Source organism: Stegastes partitus, unplaced genomic scaffold, assembly GCF_000690725.1.
Source record: "Stegastes partitus isolate 25-593 unplaced genomic scaffold, Stegastes_partitus-1.0.2 Scaffold1028, whole genome shotgun sequence".
Taxonomy (NCBI): Eukaryota; Metazoa; Chordata; class Actinopteri; family Pomacentridae; genus Stegastes; species Stegastes partitus.
This window is the reverse complement of record NW_007578759.1, coordinates 75,886-95,144: the sequence shown is the minus strand read 5'-3', so window position 1 is coordinate 95,144 and position 19,259 is coordinate 75,886. Positions and strand designations below refer to the sequence as shown.

The following is a 19,259-nucleotide window of genomic DNA, read 5'->3' as shown; positions in this document are numbered from 1 at the left end:
CACTGAACGTTGATGCCGGTGGTGCCGACGCTGAAGGAGACCGTTTGTATTTCTCAGACGCCGGCTGCTTTGACGCCTTGGAAACAAGGTTGGTGTGTGAGTGCACGTGGGAAATGATAATGATGGGAGACTAAGCATGCTCCACCTGCTCCGCTGTCCTCCCACAGCTCCAACACATGTCGGTGCAACAGCAGCTTCAGACTGCCTGAACATGAGTGTGTCTGGCATGTGTGTGTGCTTGAATTTGCTCTGGTGTCATGTCTGAGGTGTCCACCAGCCTCCAGGAACATGACGTAGACGTGCATCTGCTCACGTCTGACCCTGCAGATGAGGTGTCACCATGTGTGTTGGTCACAGCAGTAAAACGACATGTAGGTCTGTGGATGTGTGTGTTTGGTGAGAGGTCCAGATGTAGCCGTGCTGTAGCCAAGGAGGAACAAAAGACATCTGATTACACCTGACCTTTACCTGAGAGCGAGCGAGCAAGAGACTGTGATCATGTGAGTTTTTGCTCCAGTGATCCAGATGTGTTGCTGCGTGGAGTGGACACCCGGCCATGTGGACATCACGTGCAGGAGCAGAATTCAGTGTGAAAGCCTCTGTTGTTGCAGCGCGTTGGCCTCAGACGGCTGGACTAATGCTGCTCACGTAGTCTGTGTGGAGGGACATTCTTGGACACCCTGTGTGTGGGCGTGGCCTCGGTGTGGGCGTGGCCTCGGTGTGGGCGTGGCCTCGGTGTGTCCGTCTCGTGTGTTTGTGCTTTCAAGTGAAGCTGCTCGGTTCTGATGTCGTTACGAAGGATCACATTTAGATTTCTGCTCAGCTCTCATGACTTCCATTCAGGCTTTGAGGAGATTCCAACACACACACACACACACACACACACACACACACACACACACACAGAGCCCTGACCAGGTGTGTGTGTACAGAGTGATGAGTTGTGGTCCAGTGGACAGTGTTATCACCACTGGCCACTGCGCTGTGGACAGGACAGATAGCCAAATGTGTGCACGTGTGTGCGGGTATGTTTGTTCGTGCGTGTGTGTACATGTTTTTTTTGTTGTTTTTTTTCTAGATTGTTGGCTCAGCTGTGTTGTCGAGGACACACACACCTCTACGTACCAGTGTGTGTACCTGTGCACGCTGCATACAGACTGTTGTTGAGCAGGCAAAGATAAAGCAGGCGTGTGTGTATTTGGAGATTGTGTGCTATTCTTAAAGCAGCAAGCAGCTCTTGAGCTTCAGACAGAAAAATATCTGATGCTGAAATGTGGTGAGTCATCTGATAGATAAGGAACACTGGAAGACGGGGAGGAGAGGAGGGAGCTGGGCTACAGTCGTACAAGTCGGGGAGTTTGGCAGCAAGAGCAGCTTTAGGAAACTCAAGAGATGTCAGAAGAGACTGAGCGAGAGAGCGACACACCGAGAGTCTCACTGAGAACTAAAAATGTGTCGTGGAAAGCCGAGGAGAGGAAGATGTTGAGGAACATCAGGGCACAAACACACCTCTGTGCTGCTGTTGAGCACTTTAAAGCTCAGGTTTATATACGGCGTGTCTGCCACCCAGCCGCTTCTGTGTTTCTAATAGAAATGTGGGCTTGTGGTCACTTGCAGGAATCATTGTCAGCGGCCATAATTTAGTCAGTAGTGACTCCTCAGCAGCTCTGAACCGCCTGCAGGAGAACGTAGTCTGTTCAGCTTCTCCAACTTTGCTCTGCATGAATGCTTCATGCGTGTACAGCATCATATGAAGCACATATGAAGGAATGCAACAGACCACTCACATGAAACACACGTTTAGTTCTGCTTGTTTGACCTGTTTGTTCTATTTCTGGAGGTGTTGGTCTTGTTCATTCCTGTCCTCTGGCATCCACAGCAAACTGAAAGTAGAACTGAAACACTTCAGTGTGAGCTGTCCAGAAGTTCAAGTCACATGAGGAGAAGGAGGAGAAGGAGGGGGGCTCCTGTGTGTGTGTGTGTGTGTGTGTGTGTGTGTGACATAAAACACACACATGCTTCACTGTGATCCAGTTTAACTGGTGAACAGAGACAGCCTTAAAGTGGTTCTGCTGTGTTTGGGTCGACCTTCTCCGTCCAGATCACCAGGTTTTGGCCGTTTTATTTCAGACTCTGGTTGATTTTCAGAGCTCCTCATTACATTAGGCGTGACGGACAGTAAACACTGGCCGGCCCTAAACGTCTTCATTCTTTTTAAAGAGTGTGTGAGCAGCAGCTGGAGCTTGTTGTGTGGAACACATCATGTGCAGCAGCCACACAGGCTGCATGTTGAACTCCAGTCAAACTGTCGTGAGCTTCACAATGTGCTTGTTTTGAACTGCTTCACGCCCTGTGAGGTCACTTCCTGTCTCTACAAGGTGGTCTTCTTTGTATAAACGGCATGTGGCAGGCTAGCAGTTTGGTTCCGTTTTATCTCTTCTACTTGCAATGAAATTCTCCCATTGGTCCTTTTCAGAGGTTTGTTTCCAACTGCTAACTCAAAACTAGCCAACCTCTTCAGTGAAGATGTCTCAATGGTGTTTGGGAACTCAGGCCAAGTCCCTCACAGCCTCTTCCTCCCTCACACACACACACACACACTCCTCCTCGCTCCCTCTCTGTCCTCCCATCTGTGAGTTCAGCTGAACAGAAGTCTCCTGGGGCTTTTCATTGGCCGAACTCCACACTAAGAGGCGAGCTAATTGGCCAGCTGGGGCCCAGCCGGTTGTCGGAGACAGGGCATTGGCCGAGGAAAGGGTCAAGTGACATGTCATTGGTCAGATTGGCCGGTAACCTGGCAACACTTCAGGCTTTCCCTCTTGAGAAAAGTCTGGTGAGAAAAAAAAAAATCTGCAAAAGACTGTTGAACATAATTTGGCAACAGCTTTTCTGAGAAATTGTTGGTTAATTTGCAGCTTTTTAGTCAAAGTGTGTGTGCAGCAAGTCCTCGTGTGAATCAGTGATGAGGGACTGAACTGTTGGAGGCACTGTGTCACCTTCAGCTTCACATTCATCAAACCAGACCGGCTGGAGTCACAGTCTGCTGTCCGTGGGTCCGTCCGCCGAGTTGAGCCGCGACACCGACCAACGAAAACGCTGCATGAAGGTTCCTGTTTGGCTTCAGCCTCGACACTCACGTCCTCCTGTAGTTCATTCAACCCTCAGATCTACGTGTCCCCCAGACACAGGACGGGATGCAACAAGTCCTCCAAGTCCTCCAACAAGTCCTCCAACAAGTCCTCCAAGTCCTCCAACAAGTCCTGCAACGAGTCCTCTAACATGTCGTTTCAGATGTCATCATACCATCAGTACGTGACATCATCACGCATCATTCCCGTTCGTACGGGGCTGTAGGCACATCTCCCGTCTGCTAGAAGACTCAGGAGGCTGTTGTCACCCATTTACTGCGTCATCATCTCATTTAGTCACAGCGTAGCCATGATGCTGCACATATAGAGGACAAAAACCGGCGTTACAAAGCTCAGTTTGTACGTTTCCAGAATGACAGAAGGTGACCTAGGTTGTGGGCGTGGCCTTCTGTTTCTGAGTGATCAGTCATCAGTCTGCTTCCCTGGTAGCGCTGCTGCTCTTTCCACCTTCATGATGCTGCTGTTGAGCTGCAGAGCCTCTGACAGTTACTGTACGACAGCAACAGCATCCTTACCTTCATCCGTGGTTGTTTTTGTCTGTGGTGTCAAACACAAAATGCTTTTCAGAGTTATCTCATGACTAGCATCAGGACTTGCTAGTTCTCTAACTTAGCTCACTGACAGAGGAACTGGCATGCAACTGGTGAGACACCACAAACACTGGTTTCCTCTGTAACGTCTTCCCCATCGCAGGCCTCAGTCTTCTCCCTCCAAGGTTTTCTGGCACCGTAACAACATCACACTACTTCACTGCTGTTACTCACAGATCCACAAGAGGCCTTTGTTAGGAGGCATAGGTGAGGTGGACAAACGACAAATGTTGTCATTTTTGTGGTGAGGACGGTCTCCACAGCCGCAGAAGAAGGAAACAATCTCCATCTGTCTTCCTTCACTGTAGGTAATATTGATCCACCTCCAACTTTTTCTTATTAAGTAGCAGAGTAAGCTAATCCAGAGGAAATGAGAGGTGGAGGTTAGTCACCAGGGATTAGTCTGGTCCCAGGACATCAAACGTTCCATTCCCACCCAGGAGATAATCATAGCCACCTCAGTCAGGAAATTAAGTGACTGCCTTTCAGGGGGTTTCTAATCCCCGTCTTGCTCTCTTCTTAGATTTCTTTCTTTCCCAGCCGTCCTGCTTTCTCCAGTCCTGTGCTCCTCCTCTGCCCATCCCCCTTCGACCCCACCTGGGCTCCAGCTAAGTCCACATCCTGGTCGGTCTGCAGGAGACTGCTGGTGTCTGCAAGAAAACGCCCGTCTCCATTTCCACGATGGTGTTCTTGTGCTGAAAGTAATACCTGACCCATTCAGCCAGGTCACAGCTTTCAGAAAAATGAAAACTTTTCAGCGATGTTCTCTTTGTGCTGCCGTTATAGAACCACCACCACACTTCATGAGCCCAGCTCCTCCAATTTGAAACAGGTAAAGCGTGCGTTTCAGGAGGGCCAGAGCGTCCATTCCTGCTCAGTTTCTGGAACAACTCGGCTGTTAGGAGAGAGCAGGTTTCTCAGGGGTCATAGAATATAGGTGGGAAAGGACTTAAAGTTTAAAGACTTCATCGCTGTGTGTGCATTTCTGTTTAAGACCCACAGAGAGAGCAGCCGCCGCTGGCTGTGTGTCGGGACGCCTGTACATGTGTACATATGTGTTCATGCATTCAGGTCCACGTACTGAACAAAGGCGCAGCGTAGCCAGTGGATTCCTGCCTCCATCCAAAGCATGACATCGAGCACAAAAGCAAATATTGCCTCCATTTTCCACACTTCTTTGTCCATTCCTCTCTCCTCCTTTTTTTCCTGTGCTCAGCCTGTATCGTCCTTTCACATGTGCCCACCGTGGGGCACTCAGCACGTAAACAGATGTTCAGTACTGGATCGCTTCACTCACGTTTTGACTCTATTGTATTTTAAAAATGGCATTTTGACCTTTTTATTAAAAGGATGTAGGTACGAGTTCATCTGATCTCAATCCAAAGACAGGCTGAATCTGACATTATTAATGTAAAAAGACCCTTATCACAGCACATCCTGGCTTCTAATGAGCTGTTTTGTAGTTTTAGTCAGTGTAATAAAGTGATAGCAGGTCCCAGTTTAGATTAAACTTTTTTTTTTTTTTTTCGGTTTGAAATGTATTTTAAATTTGAGGATAAGATCTCTTATCCACTTGCAGTGGTAATAGGATGTTAAGCTTACAGCCCCACTGCTACCTGGACTGAAATATTAGCCTAGGTGGAACTGCAGGGGGGGTTCAAGAGAAATGAAAGAAAAAGCAGAGAGATGAGACAGAAACAGAGCAGTGTAGCAGGAAAGGAAGGAGGTATGAAGCATGTTGAGGCTGGAACAGTGTGACAGAGGAGACCACAGGAGGGAGCAGGTCAAGACTTTCATGAAATTAGAAGGAATAAAAAATATAAGAAATATAGGAAAGACCCAAAAGACTCCTCGGCCGCCGCTACCCCCCGACTGGAGCCAATCATCTGAAAGAGGAACTGAGCGTGTGCGAGAGGCAGAAGGGAAAAGTGCCACTTTCATCCTATTACAGCTCCATCTAACCTGCTGCTGGAGCCACCTGCTCCCAGTCTCACACACACACACACACACACACACACACACACACTGAACCTGTTTTCTTTGCTCCTGTGTTCAGATTGTGTACATGCACATACGTTGTGTGGTGCACGCAGCAGAACTGTGGCGCTGCTGCTCTTATGTGCTTATGCTCTTATGCTAAGTCTTGCTCCTGAGATATCACAGAGAAATAGATAAATAATGTGAAAATCCACTGACACACAAACCCAGCACAGATTCTCCTGCCTCAGGCACTGACTTCTATAAAAACGGCAGAGCAGGTAAAACATTTCCTGCCATCGTGGCCGTCAGGTGAGCGTCTGTCAGGTGAGCGTCTCCCCTTTAACCTGCCTCCTCTGCTCTCCTCCACTCTGAGGCTTCCTTGGAATTCACCTTTCTTTGTTCCGCCTAATCCTCAAAGGGGAACTTTTTTTAAGTCGGGAAGTTTGGGGGAGAGAAAAGGAGACAGAGATGTGAGTGGGGGGTAGAGGGATGTACTATCTGGTGGCAGGGAGGGGGCTTAGAGCAAACCAAATTATCTTCCTTCACTTCTGGCTCCCATCTCCTCATCCTCCCCTCTGTCCCTCTGTAGACGCCATCACCCCGGACTCTCTCCTCTCTTTCTGTCCTCTTATCAACTTCCCACCTTGCACTTTCAAGGACGAGCTTAACTGTTAAGAACACTACGGATTGGATAAACCTGAGTGTGTGTGTGTGTGTGTGTGTGTCGCTGCTAAATGTGTGTGTGGTCTGGTGTCTGTTCCAGCTAATATTTTACTGAATGTGTAATATGTGTGTGTGTCGTTGCATGGAAGTGTATTAAAAGTATAGTGTGAGCCTACACAAATAGTCTGTGGTGTGTGTGTGTGTGTGTGTGTGTGTGTGTGTGTGTGTGTGTGTGTGTGTTTCTCCTCAGGCTTTGCAGCAGAGACTAATCCTATCCTCTGTGCTATCGCCTTACCTTCCCTCTTACTATCATTTATTTATCCCCATCTCCCTCTCTCCCTGGTTCCGTCGTCTCTTTCATATCCATCCCTCCCTTTCCTCGCCTTCTCTTCCTAAAATATATAATTCTATATAAAATATACACACACTTACCAAAACAGCTGCTTTTGAACTGAGGAGTGCACAGCTGCTCCCGTTGGGCTCTTCAGGATCACACTTTTTTCTCACTATGGCTGTGCAAGTGTGCTTTTTTGTTTTTTTTTGTCTTGACAGCAAAAACCCGTTCACAGATTCACGTAATGGGGACTCGAGTCCAATTTTGGAACCAAAAGTTGTCCCCCTCCCAAAACGAAACCCCAAAAAGTATGCATAGGTTCTTCTTGTCGATGCTTTCACAGCTCACCTGTTTGGTTCGGTTCATGTGCGCTCACCTTGTTATTCTGGTAACTTTGGAAAAGGTGTAGAAAGTGTGTGTGCAAGCTGCCACCTGAGCTCTGGTGAGAGGTGAAGAACCAGAGGTGTGAAAGTGAGGCACATGTGACTTTGGTATAGAAACTGAACCCCCGTTGTTCTTCTAGCTGTTCATAAACCCAGCCTGCATGAGCATGTATGGCCCACGTTCATACAAGGTGATCATTATTTACAGTGAACGTCTTCATGGGAGTGCAAAGATGTTCTCTGAAGTACAGACTGAAGAGCAGGTGTGTCCCTCTGTGTGTACATTCAGGATGTGATTACTGGACCTCTGAGCAGATTTACCCCCTTTATTTTTACCCCCATCAACAATCAGGAGAGATCTGGTCTAGCTCTGAACCGATGTGATTATTTAATATCATGACAGCTTTATAGACCCATTCTCAAACCTCCTGAACCCCTGATTGTCAGAAGTGATGTGTTGGACTGTTCCAGTCATTCCTCCTGGAGCAGCTGTGGTCCAGCAGAACGTTTAGCACCATGCCGTAGCCACAGACGTTTAAGCTTAAATCACTGAAGACTGCGTCCTCCGAACCAGTTGCCACCCAGACTTGTTTCACTTTGTGCTTTTGTTTTTCTCGTTGCAAAGTAATCTTGACTTGACAGAGAGTTGCTGCAGCACAGCCTCCGTCCTGTTCACACCGGATCCCCAAGAGCTCCTTCTGGCTCAGTCGTCTCAGTGCTATCCTGGAGTGAGCGGTGCAGCCTCGTTTTCCACTTTTGTACTGTGATCATGTGTGAGGTTACAGAGGAGACCTCCTGAAGCTTCTCCTCGTGCTGCAGTCCATCTTAAAACTCCTGCACTGTTAAACATACGTCACCATTAATGATATCTGAGGTCCAGAGGCAATCTGAGCCAATAATGTTCATCATCAGTCGTGTGTTTGTGACTCCAGAGAAGATGAATAAGGTCCAGTAGGTCCATCAGGACCTGCTGCCAGTCACAGAAACCTGATGTGGGACCATCTAGTTTTTGAATGACTTGATGCTCACTCCTCCTGATTTGTTTGGAAACAGCTGATCTGAACAGAACCTAGACCAGAACTGAATGACAACAGTACATGTCCTCTTTCTTCTTGCTGTTAGCAGATGAACTGATCGTAAGCTGCCGTACCGGTGAGGGTTTGGACTTGGCTCCTGGCTGGTGTGAGGCTGAAGCCCTGGACTGTAACTACACGTCTTGTGTTTGTCTCCAGGGTTGTTCTGAGTCCAATAGTATAAGTCAATGCAAACTCCTCCACCAACAAACTTGCTTGTGTGTCGGCATGAGTGCTGCTGTGCGTCTGCTCCAAGTTTGCTGGGATGCTGCCAGCGTGATAACTTTTAAATGCCATTTAACAAACAGAGGTTTTATGTTGATTGATGGGTCTACGTACTGATACACATATAAACAGACACACAGCGCTAATGCAGCCTCCTCCACACTCACACACACCTGCACTAAGTAAACAGGATACGCTTTGCATTAAGTAGTATTAATAGCTGTATTCACGGGAGACGCTCTAAGCTGCGTGCTTTGGGGAAAATTGACCTTCTGTGGTCTTAATTGTACCAGAGGCTCAACAGCGCTGTGACATTTAACTGTGCTCCATTCTTAATTCTTAGCCCTTTATTCTAGTGCTTTGCTGACATTTCAGTAGGAAGAGGTTTGAGAATGAAGACGCTCGGTGTTTCTTTGGTGCTGTAAACAAATAAGCGCATTTGCCCTGATTATTTTATTCTGTCACCATCGCTCTCCGGCTGCCGCTCCTCGTTTCTAAACAAAGCTAAAGGGAGGTTTTACAGCCCAAAGTGACCAAACTGGTGTCTGCAGAAGGTCCATGGGGTTGGTGACCAATAGCAGTGACTCAGCAGTCACTCTGCCAGGTGTAAGCCACAGTACAGGTTTACCTGCTCACGGATGAATCATAGCGCTGACATCAGGTATGTTGTAACGCTGAGAGATAAAAGACAAAGCTTCACCTTTATTATCTCATCATTAAACTCACATCAGTAATTCTGAGCTGGCTTCGTCACATACAGGTACTACTATATTTAGTTGTATTTTTCTCTTTGATGAAATACTTAAACACTTCAAACTGAGATCGATGCAGCTGTTTTCATTTGGATGTGAGATTCCAGCCAGGAGAGGGTTTTACTAGCTTAGCGACAGCCGTGGCCAAAGTAACCGAGTCCTCTGACAGTTCACCAGTTAGCATGTTGTGTTTCTGTTTTCATCTGAAAGTCTTGCAGCTCTGCTACATGGACTTTATTAGCTCTTGGCCAGAGCCAGGCACGCTGCTTCTCTTTGTACTGAGCTAACCGACTGGAAGTGGCATCAATCTGCTCATCTAACTCTGTGCCAGAAAGCAAATGAGCATATTTCCCAAAATATATTTCTTCAGGTCGAGACAGATATAAGCTGTGAATGACTCTTTAGAAAGCATTTCTTACGGCCCGCTTCCGGCGGTATAAATAGGATTTAGTCCCGACATCCTGCAGCAGAGCGACGGTCTCCTGTGTGGTCAACGCAGACTCATTAGAATAATGATGAACTGTGGAAAGACCTCATTTGTGCGGCTGTTTGTGTGTGCAGAGGTGAACTTGTGTGTGAATGTGAATAAGCATGTTCTTGTGAGTGTGCTTGTCGACTCTCTTCCCTTTAGTGCTACTCTGTTAAGAGGCTGTAGTAATTAGCCTGAGAAAATGGATGGCTTTTCGCCAGCAGCTGCAATTACTGCTTTCTCCAGAATGAATGGATGGATAAATGGATGGAGAGAGGGATGGCACGCCGTATGAGATGAACGAATGGAGAGTCACATAGAGCAGGACACATAAAGACTGTGGTGGAGGTGGACGGAGATGAACAAACAGGAGGAAGTGTCCATGAATAGATCACATGTGGCCACGAATGGACATGAATGTAGAGAGCAGCAGAGAACTGATCCAGTAGAAAGGCCTGCAGGACTGAACCCTCTGTGATGTGTGCCATTTGAAAAGCCGAAGCTTCGCTCACACAGGAGACCGGCGTCGTGTTTTCTGCCTCGCTGGAGACCAACGGGACGTATTAGTGATCTCACTGTGGATGAACAAGCTGCATTAATCTATCAGACACACTGGAGCGTGGCTGTGATTACTCATGGTGGTCACGGATTCCTTTGTTTTACAGTGTGATGTATATTTAAGTCTTTCTACACCCCCATGCGGTATTAGAAGCATGCTTGGGGTGAAGTCATGGCATAGAATGGGTTTCAAATTGAACTGGGGACAGAATCCAGCTCCCAGCACTCAGCAAGGTGTTGCTGTGGTTTTCCAGAGACCTGAAGCAGTTTTCATTCAGTGTGAAAGCTGGAAGCTCCTTGTAATAACGTGTCATTAGAATGATGGGCTAATGCGTTTTATGGGTGTTTAATTCTTAGTCGGGTTTTTTTCTTTCACGTTGAGTAGTCTTGGCTGTGGATTGCGACATAAAGCACATAAAGGGGGAAACTATGTAGAAAAGCAGCTTCATCACAGCAGGCCATGAGCTTTATGAGCTGAACACGCTGGTCCTCAGCTTGTGTCACCACCAAAGCGTTTTTCTTTGCCAGCTGAAAACGCAGAGCTGGGGGAGCTTGAGATGCTGTGGAGGCGTTTTGGTTTGTTTTCAGCTCAGAGGCTTTGGTTGCTAAGAAACGGAATATCCACAGAAGTAATGGGCTGTAGCGATCAGCTGATAGACCCACCATAGAACCAGTCCACTCTGTCATATTCATTTGACGGTCAGAGCCCAGCAGTAGTATCTCGGCTGCTAGAGGGATGTGACAGGAGGGCAGCGCCACACCTTCTCCACTGTGATTGGATGGCTGTGGAGCAGTGGTAGGAATGAGCGCTTCATTTTACCCGACGCTGAACACTTTCCAACTCCAGGCAACCACAAAAACACTCGGAGCACCAGCGCTCAGCGTGGGACAGATGTCCAGAGCCTCGTCACCTCGCTGGCATCTCTGAAACAGCCTCAATACACTGTGTGCCGTGACAAGATCCAACAAATATGCTTGCCTCAGGGAAAACACTGCTGTAGTGGAGGCCCCCGGTAAGAATGCAGCCTGATTAAAGTGATGAAGATATTGATGTGGTCTTCTTAAAAGTATGACATGTGGAAGCATAGCTATTGAGCTGAACCAGGGCGCTCGCTCCGGTACTTCTGCTGATTGACTCACTGACTCGTCAGTCTGTTGGTCTTCAGAACTGGAACAAAGATGTAAACCTCACAGACATTTTAAATGTCCACCTGGTGCACACACAGTTTGGACACGAGGCAACGGCCAGCCGTTGATTTTATAGTTTGGGTGGTTCCCAGAATGAGCGCCGATCCGCTGATTAAACCTTGGAGTCAGAGGCCTGCTGGAAGCCTGGATCTGGTCTGATGTGTGAGAACTGGGAGAAGGACGGTTTTATTTAAAGTGCTCTGAAAACTTCCAACACGTTTAGATTCATATTTTTGATGGTTGGATTCAACAGAGACGCTGCATTCACTGTGTGACACACATCAGGATGGCTGCTGGTTCTGATGTGCTGCTGGCGGTCACAGACAGGTGGCTGTCATCCAAACACAACGTCTACAGCCGACTGTACACACTGCGGTGTGTGTAGGCTTCAGGTAGAGGGTGTGACACACACACACACACACACACACACAGAGGAACCACAGAGAGCTGTTTTAATTGAGTCGACCCAAAGTGCTGGCTGAGCAGAACGATATGACTGATACGGATTAGAACCAGCCTGCCCTCATTCATTGATTTCTACCAGGGTGGGAGGCGGAGGGGGGGCGAGATGGAAGGAGGACAAAGAGGGAGCAGAGGCTTTGTCTATTGATTTACACAAAGAGAAAGTGACATTGGAGTGAAGGAAAGACGTGTCTCTTGCTCATCCACAGACCTTCCAAACGCCTGGTTTTGAAGACGCCGACAGATCCACAGGAGACAATCAGGGCATAAATGCAAAAGAGAAATGGAGGTAGATGGAAGGAGAGAGCCGTGAATTCAGGCAGAAGTGATAGATGGATGGGAAGGAGGAAGGGAGGTGGAGAGAGCTGTAGCAGCAAGACGAGACATGTTCAGTAAGAGCTGGAGATTGAACAGGACTCGGAGGAACCTTGTATTTCACTTAGGAAGAGCTGGTTAATGAAGGGACAGATGGGGTGTTGGACAGGGAGAGAACGAGGAGGACAGGATGAAATCTGATGGAGTACACAAGACGACGACACCAAGCAGAGAAAGAGACGCTTCACATGTGGACTACATGGCCTCATTCAGGCCGCATGCATCCACCAGATCCTCCACGTCCATCTGAATCCCTCTGACATCCTCACACTGCTGCAGTGGAAATGATGGGACAGTGTGTGTGTGTGTGTAGGCCAAAAACAACTGTAAGGTGGAGGGAGAAAGCTATGCGTGTGTGTCAGTGCTGAAAGTGATGGGGTGGTGTGTTTTATGGGAAAATTGAAGGGTCTGTTAAAAGGAGAGAGATGAGCCCCTCTTACAGTGTGTGTGTGTGTGTGTGTGTGTGTGTGTGTGTGTGTGTGTGTGTGTGTGTGTGTGTGTGTGTGTGCTCCCTCTCCCTTCAGTATCACTCTCTTCTGCTTGATTTCCGCGCTCTCCTCTCTGCCTCTCCTCTGCTCGCTATGCCGTGAAATGGTTTTTCACTAGACCATTACCCCAACCAGTGCACTACACTGCTGCCACAGCCCTGTGTGAGTGAGAGGGAGTGTGTTTAAGTGTGTGTGTGTGTGTGTGTGCGCGCCTGGAGAGGAGGAAGAGTGTGTGTTGGGCTGCGTGCTTGACAGAGACTGTGTGTTTGTGTACAGTAGCTGCACTCGAAAGAGAAAGATTACGATTGTTTGTTTATGTGCTGGAAAGATGGATTGTGTGCACATGCTAGTGTGTGTGTGTGTGTGTGTGTGTGTGTGTGTGTGTGTGTGTGTGTGTGTGTGACAGGTACAATCAAGGGGTGTGTACCGTCTGTCCCACACAAGCTCAGCTGTCAGTGTTTGCCTGCCCTGTAGTCCTGTCACCGCTGTCTGCTAGCATGTAGCCTTCCTGTCTCTGTGTCTCTCACAGCTACAGATGGACGAATGCAGGCAGCTCTAGCCGGAGTCTGAGAGTCACTCAGCTCACAAATAAACCGCGGAATCCTCTCGCTGTGGCGGAGTGGCTCTTGGGATTGCCAAATCTTCAGTTAAAAGCATTCTTCAGTTCAGCCGTATGCATATTGTTGCATCCACACAGGCCGAGCTGATTTTGTCACTGCGGCTGACATCTTTATGTGTTTACGAGTCTAAAAAAGCATTCACGCTTTAAACCAGTTGACTTTCTTGTGGCGTGTTTACTGTGGCAGCTGTCGAGCTCTTGTTTTCATTCTGAAGTGATGCTAGCAGCGTATCACAGCGGTGGCACAGATGACCGGGAGCCCTGGTCAGACGGGATGCGGAGCGTTGCTGCTTCATCAGGCTGTTAAAGCTGCTACATGCTGCCATTCAGACATACGCAGCGATGGAGAGAGCCACAGCAGTCAGGGTTAGGGTACAGGCCAGGTCGGGCAACACAGGGAATGATATACAACAGATAGTAATGACTAGTAAGCAAGAAATAAAGTCGAGGTTTGCAATGTAGCAAATGATTTCACTGCAGTTTATTAACTGTGACTCTTTGTGGCAGGTCAGCTGTGTGATGCGGTGGGAAGCCGACAGTTATAACTCATTAATGAAGCTCCGTTGTGGTGCCATGTGTAAATGTGACTTCTTGGAGAGACGACGGATCCTGCTGTGGTCTGATCATACAACAAGCTAAACTTCAGCTTTTGTTTCACCAAGACCACACATGTTAACGAGGAATCAAGTTTGCTGCTCATAATGTGACCTTTAATTAGCTGCATTACCTGGTTTCACCATCAGGTGGAGTTTCACCATCAGGTGGAGTTTCTTCCTGTGTGACTCTGCAGCGACCCAAGGAGCTGATGACTGGCAGCTCCATGTTCGCATCAGAGAGCATTGTGGGAGTTTGGTTAGACCAGTGCTGCCATGAGAACGTCTCCTGTGATGCTTCATGCCTCCTGGGCTGCTGTGTTTCGGCCAGCAGGGCTGTGACAGCATCTGTATCCATCACAGTAAAGCTTTCATTTATTTTGTGACATTTAGTCTGTAATGGATGTGAAATTGTATGAAAGTGAATGACAAAGACATGTTTTTATTTTTTAATGTGTATTTTGCTCTTTCTGTTTTTAAGCCAGTATTGGTTCTGAAATGTGACGAATGCGTCTCCTGCATGGCTCCAGGTGATTCACGCCTCTCCATTAATGTCGGCATACAGTTTAGACTCGTGTATGTTGAAAGTGTCACTGTGTGGTCCGTCCTAGTACGACTGCATTCTTCTGGAAAAGAGACCAAGGTGCTGTTTGAGACATGAAGCCGATGCATTGAGATGCCGTCAGATCAGCCGACAGCAGCAGATTCCTGTGGAGATGTTTATGTGTGCTGTGATGTACCATGAGCTTACATCACATGATATTTACTGTGCTTCCAGCATCCTACACATGCTACACACCATCAAGCTCGTGTGTCTGTGTCAGTATTAGTAGATCAGGATATTTGCTTGCACATTTATGAAGCGCTGACCTGTTTGTGTTGCATCGCATGTGTTCTTCAGAAACACACAAAGACAAACACACTGGAGCAGAAGAGCATCAACCCATGCATTCGTTCTTTTACGGACATTTTTTGTCTTTGCTAACAATAAAGAAACAGAACAGAATGATGCCAGCGTTATTCCAGAAGGCGGATCTTAGTCCCTGTCAGCTGCTTTCTTTCCTCCATCTCTCTGACACCTGCCTCCTCCTTTCATTTATTTTCTCCTCCCTCCTCTACTCGTGGATCTCTGATTTTCTTCTCCTCCTTACTCATCTCTCTCGGTCTCCAGCGGAGGATGCAGTCATTCACCCTCTCATCTCTCACCCCTCTCGTTTCCTCTTTTACCTTCTTGTTTAAATCGTGTCGTTAGTGTCCCTTTCACCTCCCCACTCCGTCGCCCTCGTCTTCACCCCATTCACTTCCTTGTTTTATAATTCACCTCTCATCTCTTTTCTCTCCTTCTGCCACTTCTCAATGGCTTCATAATATCCCTCCTCCTCTCTATATCTCCCCACCTACTCTCTCTAACTCATTTACTTCTCATTCACTCTATCTCTCTTTCCTCCTTTCTTCTTCATCTAATGCCTTTTCATTCTTTCGCTCCACCTCTCTATTCCCTCTTAATATCCCGCTGTCTCTCTACCTGAGATATTGAAGCTATAAAGACAGGTGTTCAAAAGAAAGCAGGGCCAGCAAATCTGTTTTATATGCCTTCTGGCATCATTCCCTGGAATGCAGAGAGAAGAAAAAGCTGTGGTCTGTAATATCTAATTCTCAGCACCTTGAGGAGAGAAGAAGAAGAAGAACCTAGTTTTTCTATAAAACCTTCAGCCTTTTGTCTCCACCACTGGGGACACACTTCACTGTTCTGCTCTTCTGGGTTTACAACATTTTATTCTTCTTTTTACTGTATGGGAACACGGCGTACACGCGACTTTTACAAAACATTACGGCTCCAAATTGTGCAGATGACATGCAGTAATTTCCTGTCAGAGGTACAACAGTGTACTTCAAGAAATAGTTATGTATAACACAGTTTTATCGGATAGAAATGTCACTTATCAAGAAAAGCACCATTTCACGGTGGTCATAAAGGTGCGACAAACCACATTTAATGGGCTCAACATTACACACACTGAATGGAGGTATCGGGTTTTATTGTTAAACTTCAGCACGTATGGAGAGTCACTGTGTCACCCCACATTATATTAAAATGACTCTTATTCACAGTATTCAGTGGCTTTCAGAGAAAACGGCTTGTGTATAATGATCACCACAACAATAAACCACTGACAGGTGAGGTGTATAACACTGATTATCTCTTTACAGCTACACCAGTCAAGCAGTTGAATATATTTGGCAGCAAGTCAACACTGGTTTTATGAAGCTGATGTGGTCGAAAAAGGAAAAAATAGTCAATGTGAGGATCTAAGCCACTCTGACAAGGGACAGGATGTGATGCTAGACGACTGGGTCAGAGCATTTCAAACAGCAGGACTCTTGCAGTGTTCCTGGTATGCAGTGGGTAGTACCTACCAGAAGTGGCGGGTACTATCCATTACCAGTGGGTAGTACCTACCAGAAGTGGCGGGTACTATCCATCACCAGTGGGTAGTACCTACCAGAAGTGGCGGGTACTAACCATCACCAGTGGGTAGTACCTACCAGAAGTGGATGGTGCTTTGACACATGGCACCTACCTGAATATTGTACAGTACATACACCCCTTGATAGTCACAGCATTCCCAGACGACTGTGATCTCTTTCAACAGGATCTTCCTCTCTGCCACACTGCAAAAACTGTTCAGGAGTGGTTTGAGTCCTGTCTGTACATAGAGATGGGGAAACCCTTTAGATGTGACTGCGTAGCACTTGGCTTATCCAAAACTGTTTATGTTATACATAATGTTAAGCTGTAAGAAATGAGCTTCTTCTTTTGTTGCACCAGGCTGTCAGCATGTTTATTTCTGCTGCACAGTTGGGCATTTCAACGTGGGGGTCTGTGGGGACTGACTTGCTTTTGGCCATTCGAGTAACTTTTGGTATTGGCTTCATTTTCAGTCCTGAGGGTTGCCACTTGGCTTTAAAGAACGTGTCACAGAGTTTAAGCCATTGATTCGGCCTCCAAATTCCCCAGATCTCAATCCGATCAAGCATCTGTGGGTTGTGCTGAAAAAACAAGTCCGTGGAACTTCGCCTCGCAAACGTGAAGGCTCTGCTGCTAATGTCGCTGTGTGCTATCCCAGCACACCTTCAGAGACACCTTCAGAGGTCTTGTGGAGGCCACACCTCGACCAGTCAGAGCTGCTTTGGAGGCACACGGCGCACCTACACGTGGTTTTAATGTTGTGGCCAATCAGTGTGTGTTTGCTCGCTCGTGTGTGTGTGTTCATGGAGTGTGTTGTTGTTTGGGGTTTAGTCGGCTTCTTTTAGGAGCGCCACGGCAGCTGGAATCTCCCCACTGAATAGACTGGGATAAGCTCTGAGACAGAAACTGTGTGTGTGTGTGTGTGTGTGTGTGTGTGTGTGTGTGTAAGAGGCAAAGAGAGAGGAATGGGAATAAGTGGAGGGAGAGAAAATGAGATGTGAGGGTTAAAGAGAGAAGCAGTGAGATGAGGAAGCAGGAGAGATTGAACTGTCAGCAGCTTGACTTAATCTTTTTTTCTTTTTTTTTTTACCCAATATGGAGATGAGACGCAGTTGTGTGTAACTGTGTGTGTGTGTGTGTGTGTGTGTGTGTGTGTGTGTGTGTGTGACTGAGACAACTCCATCCTGTTTTGAAGTAACCTAATCTAGGATGGAGACCCTCTCTACCCCCAAACAACCTCAGAAGACCGAAACTCTAGCTCTAAATCCCTAATAACTGGCCTTTGTCAGTCCTAAATTACCCTGTATCACACACACACACAGCAAAGGGCTTATGGGTGTGCATTGCACATGCTTAGACTCACAGTTGTGCAGTTTACTCACACCCAAGGCAGGGTAATATATTGTGTATTTTCAGCAGTTTGACTGGGAGATTTCAGAACCTCGTGATTTTGCTTCCCCCCACAGACTAAGCGTTTGTTTTTCTTTGCCAGATGCCAGGCAGAGGGACAGACCATCGGCTGTCACCGCGATACGAAGAGGTGGAGCGTCAGTATGCCTCCTTACCAAGGTACCGCTCTTTCCTTCCCTTGTAGGAGACGGTCCAACATGCACACGGCGCCGTCGGCTGTCTTCTGTGTTGTTCTTCTCTCCTCTGCCTCTAATTAAATCTGCGTATTCTGTCATTCCTGCTGCGGTCTCTGGAGGCCGCCGTCTCAGGCAGGGAGCTCACCTTCCCTCTCCCCGGGGAACACACACTCAGACAGGCCTGGAAACTGATCCCTGACTCCCGGATCTGCTCCCCCGACAAAACTCACTTTGGCTTGTACTTTATCAGAAGTTTTCTTTGTGTTGTTTCTCTGCTGGCATCAGTGAGAAACACATGTTTAGTTGGCTGTCAGTCAAGCAGTTACTGAACCGCTGGTACAGCTGACAATAGCCCTCAAATTCAAATTACTCAACAGCTTTTGCAGCAGTCACTAACTTTACCATGAATTTCACTGGAAGCTTCACTAGAAGTTGTCAGGAACTCCTGTTTGATGCTTGATAGCTGTACGTTCTCAGTTTGTTTCATTCAAGTGTTTTAGCTTGTCTGTGGGTACGACTGAGCATTTCTGCATCATGTCTGAGCTGCACAGAAGACGTAGCCGTGGCCGTCACCTATGGAAACGCGACCACACAGCTTTCTCTGTGCATCGCATCGTTTTCCTCCCTGGACAGCATGAAATATGGCTAACATTAGCCAACACGGGACCAGTAGCGGTTTCCTGAGTGTGTTCATCAGTTCTTGAAAGTTCCTTCCATTTATTTCTCGTTATGTTTTCTGATGTAGCCAGATAAACATTCTGTCCTCGGATGACCACGCTGGTGTGAAAGCCCCTTTAACATGAGCTTAAGACCCACAGCTGTCCACTGACCATCTGAACACGGTAACGCCTCCAGCCGTCATCAGTCACTGCAGGTCTGTCAGCATCTCATTTTTCATGTGTAACGTTGCCACTTTCTCTTCCCGTCTTTCTTCACTCTCTTTAATCTCCACATTTTCTTTCTCCCCAGACTCTGTTGAGTCCTTCTCTTCTCTCCTCCCTTTGCTTCTCACCCCTTCATCATGTCTCTCTTCTTATGTATTTTTTCTGTGCATGACACTCCAGAGATGAACACTGTTATTGTATTATTGTATTGAAGCGCTCTGGTAACGGGCCGGCATCAGCGCGTCTTTAACTCCTGTCTAAAAATACGACTTCTTCAAGTGGAAATAGAAGTGTTTATGTAGACAGTAGAACACAGAGTAGCTGCTACGAGCTTCTTCTCACCTCGTTTTATGTTGTTTCTTACAACCGACACCTCGGCAGACCAACAAATGTTTGTTTGTGTGTGTGAGAGAGAGAG

The 19,259-nt window shown here is 47.3% G+C and overlaps 1 protein-coding gene across 1 annotated transcript in view; it reads left to right on the top strand.

Moving 5' to 3' along the window:
• The window catches only part of pard3bb (par-3 family cell polarity regulator beta b), a 218,717-nt gene that overhangs the window by 178,436 nt on the left and 21,022 nt on the right, over positions 1 to 19,259 (top strand). The window contains exon 23 of the mRNA XM_008295178.1: positions 17,864 to 17,940. Within this exon, the coding sequence (XP_008293400.1) occupies positions 17,864 to 17,940 (77 nt within the window). The remainder of the gene's footprint in view (positions 1 to 17,863; positions 17,941 to 19,259) is intronic.